The sequence below is a fragment of the Opisthocomus hoazin genome, chromosome 19 (assembly GCF_030867145.1).
Source record: "Opisthocomus hoazin isolate bOpiHoa1 chromosome 19, bOpiHoa1.hap1, whole genome shotgun sequence".
Taxonomy (NCBI): domain Eukaryota; kingdom Metazoa; phylum Chordata; class Aves; order Opisthocomiformes; family Opisthocomidae; genus Opisthocomus; species Opisthocomus hoazin.
In genome coordinates, this window is record NC_134432.1 from 9,110,884 (window position 1) to 9,137,624 (window position 26,741).

The window sequence follows — 26,741 nt, forward strand, 5'->3', positions numbered from 1 at the left end:
TGTTGCTATAATTGCAACAGATGGCTGAGTGGTTTTTTTAAACCATGATACGGCAAAAAACTGAAAAAGTGAAAAATTGAGTCTTGGGGTCTATGATGTTACACGCTGTATGAAGTGTCAGGTTCAGATACGAAGACACATTTGTCATTACCTGGCTATAAAATGCAGTTTTCCTAATCAATGTTATAAAACTCCCTGCTTGTATTTTTGGTAGCTCACAAGACACTGCTTTCTCCTGGGTAGTGGCCAGGTAGCAGCCACTTGTCGCTGTAATGGCGCTTACAGCTCTGCCGCAGCAGCTTGCTGTGGATGTGTGACGATCCCTCGCCTGCCCACACGGAGCTGGGCCAGCGCACAAGTGACGGGAAGGTGTAACCCTGCCTGTCTTGCAGGCTGCAGGCTAAGCGCAGGTGAACACAAGTTTGGAGAAAGGAAATGCCACTTTTCCCCCAAATCTTTGTCTTGACTCAATCTACATTGTGAGCTCAGTGTTTTAGAGGAGATTCGAGTTACCTTTTCAGTTTCTGTAGGTCTCTGCAATTCCTGGCTTCACGGCACCAGGTATGTCAAAATGTCATGTCTGAGACTGTTTTGATGGCATCATGGTTCAGGCAGATGCAAGGTGTAAATCCTAGGAAAGGTTTCCTGCCCTCCTTTGCGTTTTGGAGAGCCTAGAGCAGAGGTAGCAAAACAGCTGAATTTTTGAAAGAGTCCTTCAGACAAACCTCTAAACTTTTGGGGGTTTGTGAGTGGTCTAAGGAAAATGTCAGAGTTTACCTAATTTGATACTGAGATAAGCAAGCTGGAGAAAACTAGAGAACGAAAATAGGGAGCAACCCCTCCCTCTCCAGCGTTGGGAAGAAATGTTCCTGCTCTGAGCGATGCTTGCCCATCATAATTACCTTTAAAATACACTTTGCAAGTTATGCCAAAAGGGGCTGCATTTTAGCTTTGCAGAGCAATTACCTAGAAGTGATGCATTGATTAAAGATACTTTTTGCTCATCGTTAATCAATGTTATCTTTGTGTCCCCTGTTATTCCAAAGTCAGTTATAGGTATACACTATGTGGGGTAGTAGAGCATGCAGAGAAGTGAGTGTCCGTAGACATTTAATAGCTGAAGGAGATTATTACCAGTGTTAAAAGCAAAAACCAAGCTGTTCACAGAATGCTGGTAGGGCCAGTGACGTTGATGTGATGTGCTGAACCCTGCTCAGTGTCTGTGGGGGGGCAGGTGAAAAGTTTTGTCTTGCTCGAGATACTGACAGCTAGAGAGGCCTTGGCGAGAGATGAAATGAGGGCAAATCTAGTTACCCACGTAGCTGCGCTGCTTTGCTGTGTGCTGGAGCTGGAGCGTGATCTTTGGATTCTGAATTGCTGGTAGTTATTTGGGGATTCGGTGATTTAGTGGCAGATTTTTGGACTGTTTTGTTTTTCAAGGAACAGAAGCCACGTATCAGCTGGGAGAAGCTGCAAGTCTGTGCTAGTATAGATTTTGCTGTCATCTTGTGTTTCTCTTGTATGAAAGTTTTTGAGAATCATCACATAGACATAAGAGAAACTTTGGGCCAACGTTACCCACCTTCTGATACAGGGTGCAGAGCTTTTCTAATTCTCCCTACTACTCACAGAGCGTGCTATAACTGCAGAGAATAACGTTATAAAACTAGTATTATTATTTTCAGGAGATTTTTTTCACTTAATACAATCACTTGAATTCATAATCAAGGCTGCCTGTGCCATCCTTTTAATCTAGTAATGGTATAACTCTGTAACAGTCTATTTGAAATGTCAGCATTAGGGAGGGAGAGTGAGCTGGACAGCCGGAAAATGCGCTCATCCCTAATGCAATTATTAGTACTTTTAAATAACTTGTTCAAAAAAGAGGGAGAATGAGTTGCTGACTGCACATTCAAAGTTTTGCCCCCACCTTCGGATCCATTTACATCCCTAGTGGAGGTGCGGAAGAAGGGAAGCCAAAGCAATGACATAGCTTCTGCATTTGCCCTTGCTAGAAAAACATCCTGTTACACCTAATGTCCTCTACAGCACTCGATTTGTTGGCCACAACCCAGAAAACCTTCCCACTAATGCCGGAGTCTCCTGCGTAACAATAACAGACGTTGGTGACGGCCACGTGCGAGGTGTGGCTCTGACTCATGCTTCATGTTTGCGCTGCTTCCTCCTGCACGCCCACCCCAAAACACGTCCGTGGAGCAGGGCCACGGTGCCTTCATCCGCTTGGTCCCACAGCCAAGCCAGGGGCCCATTCCATCACTGCCGTCTGCTTCCGAGGCTGCCCCTGCACGTTTTCCTTTTCGGTTTCTTACATCCCATCTGGAGGCCGCAATACACCCTCCATAATCTCTGGTCGAAAAACTAGACCGATGCCACCTGAAGGCATCCTGATCCACAGCAGAGGTGCAACCAGGTGGCTCTTTGTTGCGGGGCAGGACGAGTGGTTGGGAGCATTGCATCTGCTCTCAGTGTTGGGCAAGGACCGGTAGCTGGTGCGGTGGGTTCACCCCAGGCTGCCCTACATGCTCTCCCTTCCCTTGTCTCCTTTGGACGCTGGCCTGAAAACCTGGGGACAGAGTACTGCTAATCTGTTGATTTTTTTAATCGGTTAAGAAACACAGGAGGAAATCAGTAATGGTAGACTGCTGGTATTATTTTTGAAACATGTTTTATTCCCTTAGTCAACTATAATGGGGTTGCAGGAGGCTTTATGATAAGCTGTAAAAACTCACAGCTGAGTCTGATGATTTAATGGACACAGGGATTTTTCAGAAAAGAATATAGTTTATTTTTATGTAGCATCCTCTAAAAAAAGTCAGGAAGTGTTTTACAGGGAGGAGGTTAAATGGTGAATGCTTCCGGGAGCGGAGGGAGAAAGGGCAAAGTGGTATATAAAGAAGGACAGGTACCATTTACCAGGTAGGAAGGATGAGAGGAGAGAATGGAAAGTGAGAGTAATGGGAGAAAGAAAATGAATGTAGAGGAGTTGGACAGTACGAGAGGGGAAGGATGCAATTATAGAAAGGGAAAGAAGAGGGCAGGTGAATGTTAGGTTTGGGACTGGATATGGAGGAACAGGTTTTGGCAGGAGGGGAAAGTGATGGGTTTAGCTGGAGGTGGCTGCTGAGAGGGGAGGGCGAGGGGCAAGGGCTGTGGGAGCAGGGCTGGTGGCTGGGCGAGACGTTTGCCTGACCGAATAGGCGGGTTTCCATGCTTCTCCTGGAGGTGATGGTTGTGCCCTGCTATGTGATTTCTGGAAATTTAAGGAAATACGATTCTGATACTACGTTCACTGGTCATGCCACTGGTTTCTGCACAAGAACACTCTTTCCAAAGATGGCCTCTGTGTGGGATTTGCAGAGAAGGAAAGACTGCCAAGCAGAAAGACTCTCAGGTAGACCAAGCATCCAAACTCCTCTCTCAGTGATGAGTACCCTAAATTAGCACTGTCAAAGATAATCCTTTGTGGTTTTAATCCTAAGTGATGCCCTGCAACATGCCCTGTGATGGAAAAACCTCAGAGCAAGAACCCATTTGAGCTAATGGATTTTCTTGTATTCAGAATAAACTGGGAAGGTAGCTCTTGTAATCCCGTTGAGCGCTCAGGCCATGAATACCCAGACACAAAGGCTTGGCCTGTAGCAGTTTAGAAGGGTGTAAAGGGACATGGTACATCCAGGGTGGCACCTCCTGCGCTTCCTGTTCAGGAAGGAATCTCCCAAAATAATTTTAAAGTCAGCAGTCAGCATCCAAGAACCAATCTGAAAATCAGCGCTAGAACACAGTTGCAATCTCTGTCCACTCCTGTTAGAAGCTCGTTGTTAAGCCTTGCTAATGCTGTTCCCATCTCAAAGACCTCACTGGCCTTTGAGAGATGTAGAGATAGGGACGTCTGGAGCCACTGGCAAATTGAGACGAGAAATAATTTCCCTTCCCCTGAACAATGCAAGTGAATGAATTTTATGCAGATGAAGTACTTGGTTTTAAAAAACCCCACCAAAAAACCCCAAACAAACAAACAAATCTCCCCCAAAAAACAGAAGGTTTCATGACTGGAGAAGGAAATAGTGAGAGAAAATACCAAAGAGCCTGAAGGCTGAAGAGCTTTTATTCCTCACTCTGAAGAAGAGTAGCATAGATTTAATGGTCTCAGGAGGAGGGATGAGGAAGCTACAAGCAGCAGAAGTGATTATAGTAAACTGTGCAGAAAATTAGCCTTTCTGAAAGTGGTTATGTCTTGACCATTTGTCAGTGAATGATCTTAGCTTTTCCTTTGGATCCTCCCAATTAGCATTTTCTGTAGAGTGAAATCCTTGAAAGCCCAAAGCTTTCCTTAGGGTGCTGCAGGTTCCCCCCGGCTCACAGCCCCGAGGAGCCATGCACAGGGACACCCCACAGAAGCCGGAGGTGGATGGACAAGGCGTGCTCTTCGTGCGAAGCCTTAGATGTCGAGCTGTGGTGCAGCCATGGAAATGCCACTGTGGATTTCCATTCAGTGTCTTTTTGCCTGAGATGAACCACTGAAGGAAAAAAAAAGAAAATATCCAGGAGAGAAGTACTCTTATTCCTCTGACCTGCTTCCTACCCGAGTATGTGCATGCTGCCTACAGTAGGCATTAAGGCTGTAAAAGCTTATTGTCAAATCAATTCCGCTCTTACTGAGACCGGAGAGACCAGGCGTGCGCCTTGAAAGACTTTAAATCTTGCCCCTCCCTGATGATTTGCAAAGTTTAATTTCTGTAATGGGCTCTGGTGACAGAAGCATTCACTGTTTTTCCAACAGGAATTGCTGAATGGATGAATGACTCATTCTGTAGGCGGGAGATATAATGGCAGCTTTCGATATCCTGATCTAAGGGTGGGGAGGTTGTGTAGGAGGGGAGGAATGGGGTACGCTTTAAGTTAAATTATCCACCTTGCTTCCCCTTCATCGGGCAGCCCCTCCTTCTCCTCCTCCCAAAGTCCCTTCCTGGCCCAGTATCAGGATAATGCTGAAAGAGGGAAAGGGAAGGCTGAGGAACCTCCTGTGGGAGATGAAGTTTATAATATATGCATTTGCCTGGAAATGCCATAAGAAATTAATATTTGTTACAGAAACAGTGGGACTGCATTAATATTTTAATATTAAATGAATATTTAATTTGAAAGCTTTGATTTGAAAGTGAATGAGACAGCCATGACATGAACAGTTGTGCTGTTCCTGTTAAGAAATGTTAATGATTTATTGACAATGTCGGTACCAATAACTTTACACTGTTTCAGTTACATAATGCCTTTGAAATATTGGTGATTACTGAGAGCAAAAAGCAGGCTGGCTTTAGCAGCCCTTTTGGGAAGGACTTAGCATTAGGGAAAAGTGTGATATCCTCCAGAAAGAGGATCCCACCCGGTCCCACAGAGCTGGGCCAGCTGGGGCATTGCACGGCCGCCCCCGCCCCAGCATCAGCGTCCCACACCAGTTTCGGCCGCCTCTCTTGCCTGAAGCGCCCCAAGCCAACACGTTGCTCTGGCAGTGGCTCCTGGAGAGTAAGGCTGAACCTGGAGGGGCTGAGAGCTTCCCAGAGCCAGGCTGCTCAGCCGGCTTCCAACAGTGACTCCTGCCATGGACCATGGCACCTTTTATAGCTGAAAATGGCTTGCTCCAGGGTTTCTTATGGCTTTTCTGGCTGAAGATGACTCAGGGGTATCTGTTAATTTTCATGCATTCAGTAATCTTAAACATCAAAAACATCTTAATCACTCAAGCAGGTTTATTTTGTACGTTTTAAAGGGTTGTTGAAGCTCTACCTGTAGTTTCTAGGAGCTCTATTAGCGTTTTACTCTGGGGTGCGAAGACAGTGAGGGAACAGAGGAGAGCAAACAGGTCTGTTGCCTCGAGAGCATCCTGAGTTTAGTCTTAAATTGCAGCTGGAGCTGGAAGTCCTTGGCTGAATGTGGCTCCAGTGAGCCTGAAGGTGATGCCTACAGCCTGTAGGCATTGCTTCTGAGGACTCTCTGCCTATAATTTTTAAACCTCTTGCAAACTCTTTGTAAAAGCTCTCCTCTGCTGAATAAATAGGGATGTGGAATATTTCTGTGACATGGTCTGTTACCCATTAGCTCAGAACAAGGAAAATTCATCTAAAAAATAATTAAAGAGACACTTTGGCATGGTGTCTTGAAAGCTCTACCATGCTGTAGGTTCCCAATTCCAGAAATGTGTTTCTTCTTAAGGCCAATCTTTGCACAAAATTAAGAGAAAAATGAAACCTAAATTCACAGTGTGACCCAATCTAAACAAACAGAGAGTGTTTTTCTTCCTTTTTTTTTTTTTCTTTTTTTCCTCTCTCTTCATTTCATGCCATTGTTCCAATCAGTCTTCTTAAAAGTAAGTTAGTGGAACGAGGAAACAAAAACCCAATGTAGGACGCAGTTTCAACTACTGGTTCTTGAGCTTGATAGTCTTTCTCATTTTTGAGTTGCATTTTTCTGATGGCAGCCTTGATGAATGTAGCGTTGGCAAAAGATGTTAGACATGGAAGGATGGAGGCTTGAATTTGTATAATAAATGTCAGCAGATGTATTTGTCTGCTGCACCTCTGCCCTGGTCCCTCTGCTACCTCCTGGTACCTTCAGGTGGATTCTAGGTGAGGTTTTGAGGAGTGAAGGTTCATGAGGTCCTCCAACAAATCATGTCACAGAAGGCAACGAAAAAGGATCAGGTCAACTTGATAACCTTGGCTTTACTTGACTAGGTTGGAAAAAGCTATCACTGCAACCTGGTGGAAACTTAGCCATTGAATACGTAAACTTCAGCTTCTACTTAGTTCTTCGCTTCCACTGACATAATGGAAAGGTAGGCACCAACACACCTATATAGCTGTTGATTTTGGTTGATTTGCCCCAACCTGTACAATGGGGCTTATGACCCACTCACCTTTAGCGAGAAAGCTGCCCACGTTCCCCACAAGGCACTTGCTGTAACCTCCACATAGAGCTATTCCTGTTACAAGTTAGCAATACATTACCTGCCACAAAGCATGCACTGTTTTGGAGAGCATGACATTTTAAGGGCTGAAATATTGTGAATAGTCTTAACAAAGTTGATTTCATTTGGGAACAAAAAACTTCCCTATTTTTCGTAGTAACTGCTCAGTAAACTATTCTGACAACAACTCAAGTCTGATCAAATTAAAATCAGTCCAACCTCTTTTTAGTGATGAACTGAACTGAAAAGATTTTGGTATCCTGGAAAGAGTTGCTAACCTTTCTGGGCAGGTCCTATAGCATTTAACAGCAAAGGGTACCTTCTCGTAAAAATATTGTGAACTGTGAAATTTAATGAGATTTGTATTGTGCTATAGAAAAGTACTTTAGAGAATTAATTTTGAAGTCTGTAAGTTTAAATGTTTTCTAAAAATAGCATTGAATATATACAGGGCTTTGTGCTTCTATGCCTACTTAGTTTTGGAGAATGTTTTCATGTATTGTTTGGGTTTTCATTTGATGCACTTTTCTTTTTCCTCATTCTTTTTTAAAGCATTGGTGGCAAAGGAATGAAAGGAGGCTATTTTTTGCTACAGGATAAATTTTGATATTTCAATTCCTGTTTTTGCCTCCTGAGGAATTTTTTATTTTCTTGAGATTCTTAACCAGGTCATTGACGTACTCATCGGTTTAATTACCTGCCTTAGCAGTGTATCTGAGCTGCCATTTCAACAGTCTGGTCCCTTTAGTGTGTCCAATTCTGTGCACAGATGCACTCATGGAATAACAAGCAGTTTTAAATCTAGGATTCATGACATATCCTCAAATACAAACAAGGTTATAGTTTTCTCGGATCCAGTTCTCTGCAGCTTTTATTTCTGTCCATATGATGTTTTCTGTTTTTCTGTGCTAGTGTGCAAACAGGGGTTGACACTCAATAGCGAGCTGTAGTGCATCAGAGAGATCTGCTGTGTATCACCAGAGAGCTGGGTATCACCTCAAAGAGCGAAGGGAATTTTTGAAAATCCTGTTAAATGCATTAACAATGAGCTGGGGATAAAGTCAAAACCCTGCTTAGACATTTCGAGTGAGAGTTGCCATACAACTGTAGCCAGTGGTGGGTCTTGGCTGAAAATGTATTTATACATTTAGACAGATAGAGATGGATTTCACAAGTCTAAACGCAGCTTTAGCGCAGACAAAAGCAATAGGGGGTGGCGGGGAAAGCACAGGCTGCCACCACCCTCACATATGGCAATCGTTTCCTATAATGCTTGCTATATTGTATTTATTTCACGCAGTGACATATCACAGAAAGCCACCGATGCCAAATTCTCAGCAAAAAAAAAAAACAGCCCCAACCTGCAGCTTTTAGTGAGGGCTGTCCTCCAATTTACTTGTGTTTTGTTGCTGGTTTTCTTTTTCCTTCTGTTTTTCATCTGTCTGGTTTCTATTTCCACTCTTTCTGTTCTTTCCTTCTCAGTTTTGTTTTGTCTTGTGATGTTTTTTTACCGTATTTGAGGAATCTCAGTTGCACTGAAAAGCCTGGGAGCAATGAGTGGAATGTTTTGATTTAATACATCCTTGCCTGAACTTTCTTTTGACAAATCAATTAAGATCTGTGGATTCTGGGGGCAGCACATTGGGGAGCACAGGAAGATGGAGCAAGGCTGGTATGAGGATGGGGAAGCTTGAGATCACAGCTGGGGTTGTGAAGGGAGGACTCTCGGGTGCTTGCTTCAGGTGCAAAGGGATGACAGATACAGTTATGAGATTTTTCAGATTCCGGAGCTAAGCACATGACCAAAAAGACTGGCTGTATCTTCCAGGCAGGCAGATAATCACCTTGCTCTGTGATGCCAGCTCCTGCCTGCCTTGCTCTGAACTGCAGGTTGAAGGTAGTTTGGCAGAGGTGGGTTCAGATGCTGAGTGCGTTATGTTTGGACTGACGTAGCCTCTTGCATCAGCTTGGGGCAGAAATTAGCCTTTAACTGCTGATTTATGGGTGATCTCAAGGACCCAAGTCCGGGTGAGGATCAGATGGCTGTGAGGCTTGGGAGCGTTTGAGTCAAGGACTTGATTTGGGCCCTGTGTGAAGACAGGACAAACTGCTGAATTCAGCTCTGCTGCTGAGGGCTGGGACGGCCTGGCTGGGAGGGTTCCCCACTTGGCTCCATACCTTGTGTGCATGGGACTTTGCAGCTGTGTTTTTCAAATGCCATTCAAATGAAAGCAGAAAGGGGAAATCCCGTTTCACTGGGAATAGCTCTCAAATGCAGAAAGAAGCTTTTCCACTGAATTCTGTCTTTTGGCTTTCTTGCTGCAGAACGACACTTAGTGTCTTTCTCTTGATCAATTTGTTTATCATTTGCTTGGTTATCTTCTTCAATAGCAAGACATGACAGGTCTCTCCTGTTAATCCTGTTAGTGCTGGCATTGGAGCAGAAATTTAGTTTAGGGAAAACATTTGGGTATGTTAAACTTTCTTGTAGATGATGCCTGTGAATACCAAAACGTGGCCTTATATGTTTGAATTTTCTAGATTATTCCTGAGCCGTGTATTTCCATCTGTGTGTCTGAGTCCTGCTCCTTGTCTCTCCCCATGTATACTTGCGTGCTAGCACCAGGCTTTCCTTCTGGCTTTCAGAGCAGCATGTGTGGCTCTTCTGGTATAGTACCACAGTTTGCTGACTGCATGTTGGGGGAGGTGAGGGAGCAGCAAGCAGAGCCCTCTTCTCCATCCCCACCTCCGGGACTCACCTCTCCGCCAGCGGCCGATGCCACCCTGCCCGAGGGAGCCCACCCGGGCGTGTGGGGCTGGAGAGTCGCCCCGCCGCTTCTGTTGCGTTTCTCCTCCATGACAGCTGGTAATGACCTCTCTCTTTAATGTTTTAAAAGTGATGTATGGCTAGAAGAAGATGTCAGAGCAGAGCACAGGAAGACTGATGACCTCCCATGTATCTTCTGAACAGGTACCCAGCTAGCAGAGGCCCCACATGCCTTTCCAGGGCAGCCCCCCTCCCCTCTCTGCACCCATGCATGCTATTTATCTTGTGGGGAAAACATTAATGGGTCCAAGAGGACAGTTGAGGCTCCAGACCTCACCCAGTCCTTGACCTTTGGGCTGAGACTTACTAACAGCAACTGCAGTGGTGTGTTTTGTGTTGTGGATATGTCGCTCTTTGGGTGGAACATAACTGCTAATGTACTGTATGTTTACAAAGGCAGGGGACCCCTGTGTAGCAAGCAAAGCCCCCATCTTTTCTACCTTAGAGTTATTTGACTGTGGTGCTGTCCCAGAAGTCTTTGGTTCAGTGAAATAGTCTTGTCTTCGCGCCTGTCACCCTCCTGATTTGGTCTTGGCTGCTCTGGGAGCCTGGGTACTCCTGTGCATCCTGGAGATGGATTTGAGGTGGCCCCGGTGCATGTCAGGGTGGGCTTGTGGGTCCTGTCGTGGGTACAGCTCTCTGAGTTATGGACTGCAGCGAACCAGCTCAAACAAACCGAAAATGCTCGGGGTGAATAAAGTGATGGCCCTGGGCAGTCCTCCTCCTGCAGGTCATAAGCTAACTACCAGTATTTGCAAATCACTAGGAGATGCAAATCACAAGTTTTTCCCTCCTGGTCAGCTGACTGCTTGTCTTGTTCCCCTTTCCTTCCCAGCCAGGTCTAAGTCTCTTTCCCCAGCATTTGACCCAGCCCCAGAAGTACTGGAGGACATATAACCTTTGGGTGAGATGGTTTGGGAACCCCATAACATATCTTGCATTCTGGAGAATTAGGGTATCTCCTCATGCACTCTTCTAGGTTCTACCTATTTTTTCAGAAGCAGCATTTGATAGTTCCTCCTCTTGGCCCCTCAGAAATTCCTCATTGGGCAAGCAGCGCAGAAGCAATAAAAATAATGTTCTTCAGTCCTGGGTTTCAGCATCCTGGTTTCGTCTAAGGATCTTAAATCTGCGGGCAAACAGACTTTAAAAATAGGCATCATTTCAGTCTCCTTGAACGCGAGGGGAAAGTGGGGCAAAGGGGTTTTGTGTTCTTGTAGGGGTTTTAAACCTCGCCAAAAGCAGCAGGGGTCTCGGAGCAGGGCTTTGGGTACGGGGGCAATGCCAGGAGGGCCTGGGGAGGGTGCTGGGAGCTCGCCCCGGCCAGGGGCACGCAGTGGAGCCCCTCAGTCACCCGGGTGGTAGGAGGCCGGCGGGGCATGGTCCTGTGGGCACTTGCGGAGACCCAGGAGGTCCTTCCTCCTCTCACTACCTTTTGCTTTAGGCTGGGATTTTGCTGCCCCCATCAGTCTGCTGGTTTAGGAACCTGCCACATCGCCTGCATGGTGCTCCCCGGATCGGGATGTGGCCCTGCAGCAGGGAGACGGACGGGCTCTGGGCCCAAAGTCACCCCATGGGACCCACTGGGGCTGCTCACATGAGCCTCGTGCATCCTCACGTGTGTGTCTTGGGTCACAGGGACATGGCCTTGGAGTGGCGACTGGGCACCACGTAGGTGAGGTCCGTGGTGGCTGTTCTCTTTGTGCCTGAGCAACAGTTTCATTCAGGCAGTCCATCCCAAACACCCAGAATTACAGTACGCAGTCCAGATTAAAATGGACCCACTGAATTAATCAGCATTTACATGGTTGAATTGAAGAGGAAGAATGTGCCCCGTTGCTTACATCATCTACCATGTCGTCTTGCTCTCACCATGATGTTGTAGAGTAGAGATTATTGCCCCACCCCCAAGAATGTATTTCAAGAATGTGGTGAAAAAAAATACAAAGAATATGTAACTTTTCTGGAAATACGATATTTCATGAGGGAAATTTGAAGGATAAAGTAACCGAATTCCAGGCGAACAGACATCAGTATTGTTAGGAAATACAGCTCTCTGCAGGGCAAAAAAGAGCGGTATGCCAGTTTCAACAGGAATTTATAGCCACTGACTGCAAATTACCTTATAAAATTACTGATACCTTCATAAAGTCATCAATTACATGTTTAGTCTTGATTGTCATTTATTGCACTTCTTAATTGTTCAGTAAACTTTTCTGGATTAAAGGGTGTATTTCAAATTGACATGAAGCTGTTTTATTGATGTAAATTAACATAGCATGTATTTTACGTATGGGACAGCCAGCACTAGAAGAGTCTCTGATCCACTAATAAAGACAGTGTGGTGCTGGTGTTCTGATTTCTGCTGAAGTTACTGCAGTTGTATGGAATGATGAGCATGCAGGCGATAGTTATAAAGGACCCTTAAAATCAAGGTGGTTGTTAGTATGGAGTGCGACAGTAAAGGCAGCACACAGACTTTTAATCCATCGTCCTTTTTAAAATAGGAGGAAGGACAGATAGAGAAAACATTTTTAAAATTGACGAATTTACACTGAGTCCAAACTAGGTCTTCCATTAAATCTTTTCCAAGACAGAACCTTGGACATTTTTTTATTGTTAGTTTTTCGGTTATTAGCATTTCTGCATTTTCTTGGGCTCACGAAGAGCTGTAGCAGCTTTCCACCTAATGCAGCCTCGTCTCACCGGCGTGACACCAAGCAAGAGGCTCCTTCTGTCTTGTAAGAGGTGTGGGACTTTGTGGGCTTCATAACACGGAGTGCCCAGATGCCTTTTTCTTTGAAGCTGTTCTCGTCTCTTTGGGTTTCATTCCTCGCTATTCTGTGGAGGCAGCGTGATTCCTATCATACCATTGTTGATTGCATAAAATATTCCCTGAATCCAACACGTTGCATCAAAATCTGGTGTCTGGGCCCTGTCTGATTCTGAACAGAGTAGCTGTTGGATCGCGTTTCAGCGATCCTCAACCCAAGCCAAGTTCGGAGAGACTTGATTGGGATATTGGTGAGGGGTAAAAACCATGCAAAGCTCCGTTGTGATTGATGGAGTTGTGCACAGTGAGGACAAATATGTACAAATACTTGCCCAAAATAGTAGGGCCTCGATTCAGCTCTAACTGGCAGACTTTGCAGCTCGACTTTCAAGAAACATTGTTTTTAATTGACCTTCATGTGAGTAATTTGAAGAGCCAATGCTGCTTTTCACAACGAGGGTTTCAAGTGGTGGAATCTCCCATAATATGTAAAATCAGGAATCTTATTATATCATGAGTGATTAAACCTGACCCCCAGGGAGCCAAAAATAATGCTGTGTGACTTCCTTGCCCCATTAACACAGAACAAATGTGAAAATGTGTACATTACAGTAAATTGTGTGCTAATTTGCCTTAGAGAAATACTAAATATGAGGAAGAAATGGGCACATAATTTCAAACATATTTGAGAGGTTTTGCAGTCTGCTTGCAAATAGGAGAGAAAAAAAAGTCGAAATTTGACAAAACCATTATTTGTTATGATTTATTCACTCAGCTCTAGTCTTGAACCTGGGAGTTATTGGCAGCTTCAGCTAAGATTCCTGCTGAGTATTTCTACTTATAATGACTGCATACAGCATGTAGCTCAGTGCTATTTTTCTGGCATAATATCATCGATATCTATTTTAATTCTTGTCTCTATGTGTATCTAGGGTTTGGTGCTTTTTTCGTTTTTCTTGTGAAAATACCTCTAGATGCAGGACAATATCCTGCTCCCTTTACTTAGGAGAATACTCCACTCGAGTTCAACAGGAGGATTATTCTCCTTGGGTAGAAACCCCTCTGCCAGAAGGCCCGTACATCACTTAAGTACTGGCTTAAGCAGAGAATAAGTGTCCATCTGTGCAGGGTAGAATTTCATCTGTTGTCAGGGAAGTTAGATCTGACCCATAGACTTAAGGAATCCCAGATTTACTCACTATTCCTATAGTTGCATCTCTTCCACTCCCTGTTCTTTATCACTCAGGACTCAAGAGTTTATCCTGTTTTCTTTTTGCTTTCGCTATGTCTTAGAAACAAAACTGAACATGTAATTCATGCTCTGGAGGTAAATTCCATCTTTTCCTGCTTCCTCTGTCCACTGTAAGCACAGAAAGTCGAGCTTTGGGCCTTTCCTTTGTAGCAAGACTACCCCAGAATCTGTGGCTGGAATTGCAGTCTGATGCGTTGAAGCGTTGCGTTTTGGTCCCAGTGAAGCCCTTGCTTTTGCCGGTAAAATTGTAAGAGATCGAAGGTCAAACGTGTTCAAAATGGAATGGTACAGTGCCATCAAACTGAAATGTTTCAATGATTTTCTTTGATGATTTCAGCCAAATCATGATGTCCCTAAGCAATGTCGTGATTTCACAGAACAAGCTTTTTCCACTGGAAAAAGCGGAGCCCGCATTATTTAATTTCAAGAGCCTGCTCGTCCCGACTCGGCGTGGGCAAAGTTCCCGGCGACTCTGGGGGAGTTGTCCAGTGGAGAAAGCGGTGTCCCCAGCAGCAGGACTCCTCCTGCTTTAGCTTTTGTTTGAAGTTCAACAGGTTCACTTTAAATTTTTGATATTTTTTTGTTTGATTTGCACTGTCCTCTTTGTGTTAAATTGGAATAGTAAAGTGCAGTACTTTAGCTCTGATCTTAAATTGTTTCTGCCGGGCAGGCACGTACGCCTAAGTGTCTTTTTTGCGTCCCTCTGAGTTCGTTGGGACTTTTATGGGAGTTTGTACCATGGTATAGTTTGTTTCTCGGCTAACGATTTCCTCTTGGTCGTTGAGAGGCTTAATTGCTGTGAGGTCTTCTGTTCAAAACTTTGGAGATGTCGCCAGTATTTTGTGTCTGTCTTGTAAGTAGAGCTGTTACGGAGGGAAGGTCTGTGTGGGCAGAGGGGGTGCTCAGCTGTAGTCCTTGTTGTCTGCTGGTGGGACTTGGTGGATATATCCAGCTTCTCTGAAAATGCCAACTCTGCATTCTTCGGTGTTTGCAGATTAGTAAGGAACTGGAAAAGCATCTCTGGGAAGCCTTGCAAGCATAGAGCTACTCTTTCTCACTGAAAAATTTACTTTGATTAATTTTGTCATGTGTATTTTAAGTGTTAGTAGTTGTAACAGACTTGTACTAGCAGAGTAATCTGCAGAAGCAGAAAGGTTATGGTCCCAGGAAAACTCTCGTGTGTGATTGCTGTTAAAAGTTTATAGGAAAGCAAGGGGTGACAATCGTTGATTTTGAGGTGGAAGAAGAGGATGATGTGGGTTGCTGGGTTCGTGACTGAATTTGGTGCGATTTAACGTGGCTCTGCTGGACGACTTCTGAGTGGAATAGTGGCCCGCTGATTCAGGGTGTGCTACTGCTCAGTCATTTCCACTTATTAAGTACTTTGAAAAATCCTTTTTGTTGCCATCAGGGGGAGCTTTTGAGACCTTTCAAGAGTGAAAAAAAATACTAAAAAAAAGAGGGAAAAAAAAAAAAGAAACGTCCCAGCTCAGAAAGAGAGATCTACAAACCAGCAAGCAGCCAGAATCTTACCTGTGGCTACAAGTAAGCCAAGGAAACCAGGGGAGCTGAATTCCTTGGGCTGAAAAATGAGCAATATTGAGGGAGGATTTTTCAACTCAACCCACCAATAAAATTAGTAATTTTTATTATTATTATTTCAAAGAAACCCAGGAGTCTTTGGAGCATTCAAAAGCCAAATCCTGCTCTGTTGCTGCAGCTTCTGGAAGGCAAATGCTCTTCAAAAAGCTTCTCTCCTTTTAGCTCCTGAGGATCCGATGGGGACCTTTGATGCAACATTTGGATTAGCTGCACACAACTGCACTGAGGGGGACCACAAAAGGGGGAGCCCGGCTGATTGCGTAACTTTAAGAAAATAATAAGAGGAAAAGAAAGAATTAGAAAAAGAGAGAGAGAGAGTGAAAAAAGAGAGAAAGAAAGCAAGCAATTAAAAAAATATCTGAGACTCAAGTTTCAAGACTCTTTATGTGCTGCAGAGGAGCATAAGGTTTACCAGCAAAGTGCAACGGGGAGTCTGAGAGGAGAAATAGCTTTCTCTTTTGCCAAGAAAAAAAAATAGGAATGTGTGTTTTGGACTGGACCGAGAAGGAAAGCTGGGGAGATTGCAAAAAGGGGGGTGCAGGATTTTTGTCACATTGATCCATTCATCTGGATTGTCTTCTTTAAAAAATAAATAAGGGGGGGGGGGGGAAGTGATAGGGGGGGAGAGGAAGAGAGGAAAAGAAGAGGGGGAAAGGAAAACAGCAAAAGTGTTTGAACCTCTGGAGCTATCTGCTCCTTCAAGCTGATTGATTAGTCATGATCCCTGCAGTTTTAATGGGAATCATTCAATTGGGAAGGTGGAGCACCCTAGAGTAGATTAGCATATTCTTGTTTACTCATCTTCTGAGGGGCTTTTTCTCTTTTCTTTCATTTTGTGGAGAAGAAGGGAGGGGGGGGAGGTTGGGGGGAAGGAGGGGGTTGTGGCTTATGTTATAAAGGAGGCCAAAAAATAAATAGATTAGAGCATCTTTTGGGGGGAGGGAAATCAGTGGGTCTGAGTCTTGGAGAAAGCTGGGGTGGGGGGGGCTGTTTTGGGTTTGTGTTTTGTTTTGTGTGTGTGAGTGTGTGTGTGTGGGGGGTTTTTTCAAGAAGAAAAAAAAATAAAAGGAAGAAAATCCAGCAGAGAAAAGAAGAGAGAGAGCAATTCCAGCTGTGGAGGAATAGAGGAGAAGAAGACAGATAGAGGAGGAAGAACAGAGAAATACATCTCGACCCAGAAGGAGTTTTATTTTATTTTTTATTTGTTTTGAGGAGAGGAAAAAAAAAATCTATAAGCAGGAAAAAGCAAGAAAGCAAAAAAGAAAAAAAGGAAAGAAAAAGCAACCGAGAAGGGTTATAAAAAGAGCAAATACCAAGAAGGGTGAACAAGAGCAGAAAGTCGAGGCAAGGAGGAGCCCAAAGCTGGCAGATCGGGAGGGTTTGCAGGGGCGCAGGGGGGGGAAGCCTGGAGATGCGGCTCTGGAGTTTGCTGCTGCCGCTGGCGCTGCTCTGCCCGGCCCACGGCGGCGGCCCCGGCTGCGCGATGGCCGAGCGCGCCCGCCGCGCGCCCAGGGACGCCCGCCACGGCCGCCCGCTCCCGCGCCCGCGCCCGCTCCCGCTCCGCGCCGCCGCCCCGGGCACCTGCGCCACCAGGTTAGCGCGGGGCAGGCGCTCGGCCGCGGGGCCGGAGCCCGGGCACGGCCCCCGCCGGCGGCAGCAGCGGGCGGCGGGGGGCGGCGGCGGGGAGCCCCCGGCCCCGAGCAGGGCGCTCTACTTCGGCGGGCGAGGCGACCAGCTGCGGCTGAAGGCGGACGTGGAGCTGCCCCGGGACGCCTTCACCTTGCAAGTCTGGCTGAACGCCGAGGGGGGCCAGCGGTCGCCGGCCGTCATCGCGGGTAGGTGCCCCGGCGGGCGGGGTGCGGGGGGGGGTGCGTGGCGGTGCGGCTGGCGGAGCGCCGGGGCTCGGCGGGGGCTGGCCGCCGCTGTCCGCTCCCGGGGAAAAAAAAAAACCCAAAACTTCTGTCAACTTTTGCGCGAGGAGCGCGGGCAGTCCCCGTCCCGCCGTGCTGCGCGGAGCGGGGGGAGAGCCTTCGCGGTGGGGTTTGTACCCGATTTCCAGGTCGGAGGAGTGCAAAGGCGGCGTTTGAGGGGGGCTTTGCGTGCGTGTGCGGGAAGAGGTGCCTGTGCGCGGCGTGTGGCTGCGAGGAGACGCGTCCCTCCGGTCCCCGCACGCTTCCCTTGGCTGGACGAGCTGCTCGGCGTGCTCCGCCGTTACCTCCTTGGATGCTGCGGGAGCGGACGGCTTCCAGAAAGCCGTGAAGGAACTTTTTGGCTATTGTGTAACCTCAGATGAATCAAAGGAGCTCGCCAGGCTCCCGGCTCCTCGCCGCCCGGCCGGGGGGGGGGGGGGGGGGGGGAGGTGTGCAGCGTTCATCTCCCCCGCGCAGCGGCAAGTGTAGCGCCGGGGACTGGGAGGTCAGACAGCCCAGCAAAACCATTGCGTGCTCGGAGCAGCCACCAGCCTGAGCTGTCTGAGCCGAACGATAACGAGGGGTACGGCACTTTTCTCATTTCGGTTTTACGAGTCCATCCTGAATTTGGGTCCTTCCCGCTCCCTCTCCCCTCCCGCCCGCCCCCTCCCGCCCTCTCCCCTCCTTAGTGATAAAGTGCGGCGAAGTTGTGGTGAAATCGGATACTTTTCGGAGGGTTACAAACCCTTATAAATGTCGCCACATCCATCTTTGCCCCGAAGGAAGTCATAGAAAATGGAAATGCCCTTAAAGAAGAAAAGGAAACAAGTCAGAAGGAGAAACGGGTACGGGGGGCGGAGGTGGTGGTGGTGGGGGAAGACATGTTTTACAGTTCTTTTGGCAAAGAAGATTCCCCGAAAGTCCAAAGTTTCCATGTCCTAGGATGCCTTAAAGGCACAGGGAGGATTTCCCCTTGCCCTCCGCCGCCGGAGCCGCTTCCTCCCGCCGGGCAGGGGCTGCCGGTGCCACCGCACCAGACCCCACCCGCCCCGACCGGGAGGGAGGGGAAACCTGCCGTGAGCCCCGCACCCGCTCCCATCGCCCGCCCGGTCCCAGCCCCAGTCCCATCGCCTGCCCGGTCCCCTCGCCCGCCCGGTCCCAGCCCCGCTCCCCTCGCCCGCCCGGTCCCTGTGGCCGGACAGGCGGAGGAGCCGTTTCAGAGGCGAAGCAGCTCATCCATCGCTTGCTGCGTCTCGCCTGCCTTGCTCCCACTCCGCTCTGCTGGTTCCCAACCTGAACTTACAGCCCAGGGCTCGAAGTGCTCCCCTTTCAAGTCAGGAAGGGCAGAAGTGGGGTTTACATGGATTTCGTCAGTGGCAAAACAAGGTCAGTGTGCTTTTTGACGTGTTTAATCTGACACCTAAGAACCGTGTCTGTCTGTGGTGCAGGTATCCCTAATTCATACAATAGGGAGCCTGGACAAACGCACACACAAAGATCGTTTGTGGTAAAATACCTTAATTGGATGGGGGAGGTCGGGTTGTTGCCTGTATATAACACTTGACCCATTTTATGCATGGAAATAACATTCCACTCTGAAAAATGAAAATAAACGCCCCAGTTCAGCACCGCAGAGCTTGCAGTTCAGCTCAGGAGGACTTTGTGATTTTTATTTTATTTTTAAGCTCCCCCCCCCCCCCCCCCCCCGCGCACGCACTCTTGAAGAGGAGCCAGGTTTGGCTCTGTGTGTAAACACCTGGAAGAGGTCCAAGAGGAACTCACTCGGAGTATCCTCCGCACACCACAGCCTCCCAGACCTGCAGCAAGCTTAGGGAGAGATTACGCTTCCCTCAATGAGGAAATCAAGGGTTCTGACTGCCAAAACTCTTGGCTTTCTCATTTTCACTGTTTGGGGATGTGACAGACTCAGGAGCCCTTTTCTGCTGTTGAAGTTGCGTCTGTAGGATCCCACTGAAATCAAGAGCCCTTCTGGGTGTTTTGGGGGGCTGGGGTCTGGCTCAAATTTGCTGACAGTGCCAGGGGCGAGTTTCTCCCCAACTTTCATCCCAGTTGCACAGTGGGAAACTGTGCGATTGTACCAATCTGAGGGAGGATTGGCTGGAAGACACCTCTTTTTCAGAGTCCTCCTTGTACCTTCATCTACTTTCTGCCCCCCACCCTCTGCCTGTGTTGACTGCTTCTTTTCCAGACCTCATTGCTGACATGTAAGTAGTCACTGCAAGTCATATAGGAGCCACATGTGCGCCCGTGGGGGAAGCCTGTTGCGTCTGTTAAAAATCTCGCGTAGGACCCAAGTTGTTATCAGCTTCTATGCCTGAGCCCTGATATAACGGAGCTCTGCTGCTAATCCAGGCTTCAGGAGTTTCTGTTTCTGTCTGGAGCCAACTCTCCTTACGTCACCCTCTGCTGCAGTATTCAATTTGTTTTCATAAATGGCTAATTTTACAGCGCTGTTAAGTGGATTCGTCATTGTGCCGGGCCATGCCCTGTCTCTGATGATAGGCAGTCCTTGGTGCCAGGCTCTGCCAATTTTCACGCTGGTTGGCAGTGATCTTATTGCTGCCCTGTTTGACTTCACTGATATCTGTTCTGGCATTTGTCAGGGAAAGCTGTTGGGAAACTAGGAGCCTGACCCATTGATCTGTGTTACGCAAAAGCTCAGAAGCCGTTTCGGAGCTGGGCTGCGTTGGTGCGGCTCCTGCCGTGCGGCTCTCCAGCGCAGGCAGCTCTCGGCTCGTGCGTACTTGCCTCCCTCCCCGGGCCGCATAGTTCTTGGACAAGCACTCCTTGGATGTGTGTACCTACCACACAGCACGGTACATCCCTCTTACAAACACACACATGTGCACGTGGTGTTACTCACGCAAGTTTGTACGCGTTGCCCTGTAGAGTCTTTGAATGCATCTCTGGTCATGACCGAAGGAGTTAAGGTCCAGACTGTAGTGAAGTTAGGTAACGCACATGCCAGGCAAAATAAGACGCTTCAAAGCACTGTTAACCTTCCTTCTGTTGTAATCAAAGATATTTCAGTTCTACTGTGGAAATGCAACTCCATCCTAAGAAACAGGATCCTCCTGAGTCGCTGTCAGTGTGTTTTCTGGTGTATGGCTCAGGAGCGGGATAGCTCATGTTTTCATAGGAACGAGCTGTTGACTCTTTACTGGCTGGGAGCTGAGAGGAGCGGGATGAATGATCGGCAGCGGGAGCTGGAGTAAGAAGGCGTGCCTGCTCTGAAGAGTGAAAGTTATTTGTGTTTTGTTTGGGTTTTTTTTTCCCTTCCTGGTTTCATTCTCCTCTGTCTCTCTATTCCTCTGCCTGCCAACAGAGAGCATGATCCCAGCTTAATAAAGCTTCATATGTAAGGGAGTGCCTATGTTTTCCCAACTTCAGTCCTTGATGAACATAAAACTGCAGCAGAATCCAAAGGGAAAGAAATGCCAAAATCAGCACAGTGGAGCTCACTCAAAGCCACAGCTCTTGCATGTAAGAGACTGAGAAACATCTGTGTCGGGGTCCTGTAATTGGGAAGTTGTAAAGATATGTGACTGTGTAGGTCTGTTCCCTCCTCAGGGTTTAAGAATATGTGTTTAGTTTTGGGGTTAATTTGGTTCCCTTCTGAAGTTTGGGAGCCAGGTATTGAATTAATACACCTCAGGTAGGGTTAGTGAGATTGGTCCTGTCCCCAGAGCCGATCATTGTAGCGGGTGTGTTGAGAACTTGAGGATGTCTTCAACAGAGAGTTTGCTCTGAGTTTCACTGGCGTTAAAATAATAGGTGAATAGATAATGCAGCATTTTCTTGTCGTCAACAGCCTGTTGTCTTTTAATTGCATGAATTTTCATGTTTTGATCTGGAACGAAGTACTAAAATGAAGCGCTACAGAACAAGTCAAACATAAAGCTTGTGGTTCTGTCATTTAATTAGTGCTGGCATGTGACAGGTCCCATGGGGATGGGTGTGATGGGTGGAGTGTAGTAACGGCTGGACCAAAGTGGCCGGAGCTTGAACACCTGCCCAGATGCTCCTTCAGGGTGACAAGCCTCTGGTCCCTCGTTGCTGAAGGTGACAGGTAGCTGTGTGGTTTTGGCTTCCCGGTAGATGGGTTCAGATGATCAGCCAGTTCTTGATTATGGATCTGGATAAGGCGTGACTGATAGGCCACTGAAAAAATACGTCATAGCTTGACATTTGCTACATATTTGCGTTTGAACAGCCCTTTTCCTTCAGCCTGCAGAAGCCGGGACAAGAGTCAGAAGCTGGAAAAAAAAGAATTTTTCTTTCCAGAACACTTCCGTTTTTAACGGGTCTTTTGACCAGTGACACACTAGATTCAGAACAGTGCAACTGGAAGAAAGTTGTTTGGCTGGGCTTTTTTTAAGCCCTTACATGTAGGCTGCTCTAATTAATAAAATGGTAATAAAAGAGAGAGGGAAATTTGACTCTGTGTGTGTATGAAGGATGGTAAATTTAGATTCCTGCATGAGGTATGGCTGTCTCCTGTAGGCACGGAGATGTGTTGCAGGCTAAGCTCGCCTCTCCAAGCTTCATTTTGGCCTGATTTATTTCAGGCCAGCCTGTTTCAGTTAGAAAAGCTCGTGTAAGGCAGAAAGCAAGCCAAGAGGATGGTGTTTGGAGAGAGAGCGGGAGCAGGGCTGTCCTCAGGGATTCATGGAGACGTCTGGAGAAGTGCAGAGCAGAGCTGCGGCGGGCGGGCCTCGGTGGTGAGGGCGAGAAGAAGCCCTTGGAGAGCCTTTGCACACTATGCCGTTGTGGAAAGACAGACCTGGTTGGTGATTCAGGTGCCTGAAAGTTATCGCATCAGGTTGAAGTCGCCCGCTGGGTCCACAATGTCACCTCCCCACGTGAAACCAGAGGAGCGTGGCAGGCGGCCGAGCGGATCCTGAGGCCACAGCATGATGAGTGGAGGTGCCCACCATCAGCCCCAGCCACACGTGGCAGAGTGAGGGGTCCACTTAAACCCCAAAGCCCAGAGGTGTGACTCAGTACTGCGGCAGCTGACCCCCACCATCCCCACAAAGGTAGGTGCCTCTCACCCTTCTCATGGAGAACGGGACAGGTCTTGGCTCTCAGAGAGGGCGTAGGAGTCTGGTGATGTTGCTCCCACGAGCTTCGTGTGTTTGTGAGCCTTTGCCAAGGGTGGGAGAGACCCTTGGCCGGGTACATCGAAGAGCGACGAGCCGAGCCGCCGGCGGGCACCTCCCTGGTCACTGGGGCCTGCCCCTGGTTAAACGCAGCACGGCCATGCCGGCTGGGCGGAACAGGGACTTTTGGTGGAGAAATGCCTTCTTTGGAGCCCAGATCACGCTCGGTCAGGACATGGATGCCAGGATCCTCAGGTCTGTCGCAAGAGAGGTGCAGCCGTGACGCCTGCCTGAGCAGCTTTAGCACAAAAATACTGCAGGACCAACAGGTCTTAGGTGCTCTCAAGACCAGAGGATTAACTGAGCGCTTTCACCTTGGATTTCCATTGCTCATGCTGGCCCGAGCCAGAAAAAAGAGCCAAAATATAGTGGCTTTTTTCAAAAAGACATATTGAAAAAACAAAAATAAACCCTTCTGTGACCAGGGTCAGCTGAAATGTTCCCGTATAACAATTTTGCTTCCAATTTTAGACGTTGTTTTTTTTTCAGCTCCTCTTTTCTTTTTTCTGATAGAAATTATAGGAGCAGAAGCAGAGAAGGGACCACCTGGGTTGCCAGATTCAGCCTCCTGCAGTGTCAGGGCTGTAACAGCAGATAATTAGTCCAAACATTCACAGAATATCTACTGTGTAGGTTCTGATATAGCACAGGCCACAGAAAATTTCCCAGTGCTCTACTATAAACCCAAGATCTTTAGCTGAGACCAAGAGTCACCACTATAATGTAGGACAGGAAAAGGGAGGACAGACTGACATCTTAAGTACCTAAAATCCAAAGTATTGGTTTAGAAAAGTGCTAACTATGAGAAAGAAAAACGTTTGCTGGTAAAAGATATCAGCTTTCTTATTTTCAGAAAGTGAAAAAAGAATCAGGTGTTTTGACAGTTATGAAACTTCTATTGAAATTTTGAGTTAGAGTATTTGCCGAAACTGATCCTTTCCCACAGATAGTCTGTTTTGATTAATTTGCCTTTTTCCTGAGAAAAATATTTTATCAAACATTTCCCACCCTTCTCTGGTCTTGGTCTGTGTGGCAGTTCCTACATCCCATCATAGTAAGAATGAATGTGTTGACTTTATTGCATTTTTTACTTCTTCGAATCTTATGTTCCAGATTATTTTGTAAATGGATCAGAAAAATCTTGTTTTGTCAAAACCCGCTACATTTTTGTCTCAACTATATCAGCTAGTCTAATATCTTTTTCTTCATTTAATCTCCTCTCTCAGTACTACCACATTTTTCATCTAATGCTGTCTTTACATGATCAGTACCTATAACTCGTTCTATTTTAGATATGCACAATATATTGGACTTTTCTGTTTCCTGGGTTCTGCGCATTTGCTTCATGCACTGCTCTGTGCACAGAACAATGGACTCTGCTGTCCTGTTTGTTTGTTTGTTTGTTTTTTTCCCCAAAATGAGCCTTCTAAAAATGGAGGTGTGCCTTTCTTCTGGCCTTACACTTACGTTGCCGTACGGCCATTTCCCTGCACTGGGGTAGCTGGTGTCTGGATATGATTCTTAGTTTTATTTCAGCTTTCTGTGGAGAAGAAAAGCTTGATTGTTCTGCTAATTTCTACTCGTCCCTACGTTTCTCTTCATTTTCTCTGGTGTGAGCATGCATGCACATGCACGCACAGTTTCCAAAGCACCTTTGATTTTTTCCCCAGATCAATAGAGCATTTAAACTCCAATGATCAAGGAAGAGCAGCTTGTTTATTTCCCCACATATTCTGACACAAGCGGCAGATCTTGTAAACTGCTTTGATTTGATGTGAGTGCCTATTACACAGCTTACTCTCCCCAAAGCCATCCGTGAAGTCAAAGTGCTCTTACTCTGAACATGGGCAGAGCAGAACTTAAAAAGGCAAGTTAAAAAGAGAACAAGGTGAAGATCTTATCCCAGAATTTTGCTTTCTACTATCCTTGTTCATAGTGATCAGAACAATTTGCTTAGCTGAGGGCTGTTTAACACCCATAAGGTTGCCAGCACCAAGTGAAGGTGCAGCATGTATCATAGTTAAAACTGTGAGCAAATAGAAATACAAGTCAGATTATCTCTTGGTGAGAATGGGGCTGGATTCATGATGTCAGATTGACGCAGGCAGGATGGATTTGATCCTAAACCTGTTCAAGATCATGAGAAAATACCATTGACCTTGGCTGACTCTCGCTTACGCTCTGATTTCAGAGAGCCTTCTGCATCGCTCCTCTACAGCCTGGACCCTCCTGTGGTGCTTGCTTTAACATCCTTTATTTTGCTATCTTTTCTTGCTTTGGATACAAGAGAAGAAAAATTGCAAAGCCCTAACGTCAGAGAAGTTGGCCAGGGGAAGGGAACGTGTTTATTTCAGGTTTTTTTGCTATAAGCCAAATCTCACTTTGGCCTCTGTCTCCTTCAACCTTTCTCTCTTTCTCTTCTTTTTTTTTTTTTTTTTTTTTTTTTTTTTTTTTTTTTAGTGTTAAAATGAACACTTATTCAAAACACGCTGTCCGGTTTTCTGTTTTGCTGGGTGATGTAAGTGTGTAACTTTCCCGTCCAATCCCTCCACCCTCTCTTATCACCATCCTGGTCTCAGTTCTTTCTCTGCTATCTGGTGTCCTTGATTCCCCCGTCTTTCCCTTCTTCCTGCTCTGCACCGTTGCTGGTTTCCTCCTCCCTAGCAAGCGTGTGCCGTGGGTGACCCTGCGCTCTCTGTAGTTCCCACCTTCTTTTGCCGCAGTAGGTGATGTCCCTACTGTGCAGACCACGGGTGGCCACCAAGTTGGTGGCTTCAGCCACCTCGTGTTGGAAGTGCTGTGGGAACAGAGGGTAAGCAGACTGTGTGTTTGTGGGCTTTGTCAGGCATATGCTCATGCATGTGTTCTGGGAATTATTGATACTGTTCTGTTTAATATCCATCCTCGTGGTGCACAAACAAGGAGCGAGCGGTTGTTCTCACAAAGAGGGAATGAGGGTGAGGTGAAACCGAGAAGCATCTGGAATTGGCCTGGTGAAGCAGCATCTGAGAGATATGATACCAGCTCATGAAAGCAAAAGAATTGCTATGTTAGAGAAGAAAACCACTCTGTTCTTTGCTGATTAACTCCTGGGGTCTGGTAGGCTTTCCTTGAGTCTTCCTGTTGCGTGATACTTAGGACTCTTTTAACTCTTCTCCTTCCTCCCCTCTGCTGTGTTTTTCCTCCTTTTCCTTATCTAATTTATTGTCTCTTTATTTGCTTTAAATCACTTTCCCATATGGATTTCTCTCCTCTGACCCATCTTCCCCTCCCTCATCTGATTCCCAGGAGTCTTCTGTCGTCATGGAATTGGGAGAAGAGCAACCCTGTTCCCAACACCGAGCATCAGCTGCAGGCTCCTCTCCTCCTTTGGTTTCTTCCTTGCCTGTTCTCTGCTGTTAGTGTTGGAAGCATATTCACAAAGATCATCCATTGGATTGAGGAAAGAGATCTTATCACTGTTGTTTGTTTTATTTAAGACCGGGAAAGAAATGGAAAGAAAAGGCCTTCACTGTTACCAGTGTTATTTAGTTTTGAATGTAGGAGTTTTTTCTTCTGTTCTAATGTGTCCTAGTACAGTTATTTTCCTTTATCATTGCAGTAAGACTGCGGTTTTGTAGTCCTGATAACTGCCTCAAAACATCCTGCTGATGGTGGTGATAAGTTTCTCAGGCATGGGAGAACATTGCCCTTAAAATCAGGGAAACTGAGGAATGGAGGGATGCTCTGATCCGTCCAAGATTTGGCAGTGTGTTGGTGACAGAGCTAGAAACAGATCCCAGCAGGCTTGGCCCTTTGTTAAACTCTTGTTTTTAGGAGCTGATGATAGTTATTCCTCAGTCTGAACTGTTCTCCACGCGAAGTCAACGCACCCTAATTCCTGTAGGATGTTTCCATGTAGCTGCTGATGGTTCTTTGCTGGGTAATAGTTGTGCTGAGCTGACGGTGGTTATGAAGTCTTTCACCTGGTGTCACACTGTTGAAAGCACTGGCAACAAGCGGGACGGGTGAAGAAGGCAGCTGGCATTTGTGACATGAGGTCTTTGGCAGAAAATCAGATGGTCTGGAATTAATATCTCTGACCTAGACATGCTGGTGATGTTTGAATCAGCATGAATGTGTTTCTCAAATGGAACAGCGTATGCAGCCCATAATGGGAGAGGAAAGCAAATATCACCAAAGCCCCTTAGTTCAGAGGGCTCTTATTTA

The 26,741-nt window shown here is 46.7% G+C and overlaps 1 protein-coding gene across 1 annotated transcript in view; it reads left to right on the forward strand.

The window, feature by feature from the left end:
* Positions 1-16,850: 16,850 nt before the first annotated feature.
* The window catches only part of PAPPA (pappalysin 1), a 183,148-nt gene continuing 173,257 nt past the window's right edge, over positions 16,851-26,741 (forward strand). Inside the window, exon 1 of the mRNA XM_075439777.1 lies at positions 16,851-17,274. Coding sequence (XP_075295892.1) covers positions 16,851-17,274 — 424 coding nt within the window. The remainder of the gene's footprint in view (positions 17,275-26,741) is intronic.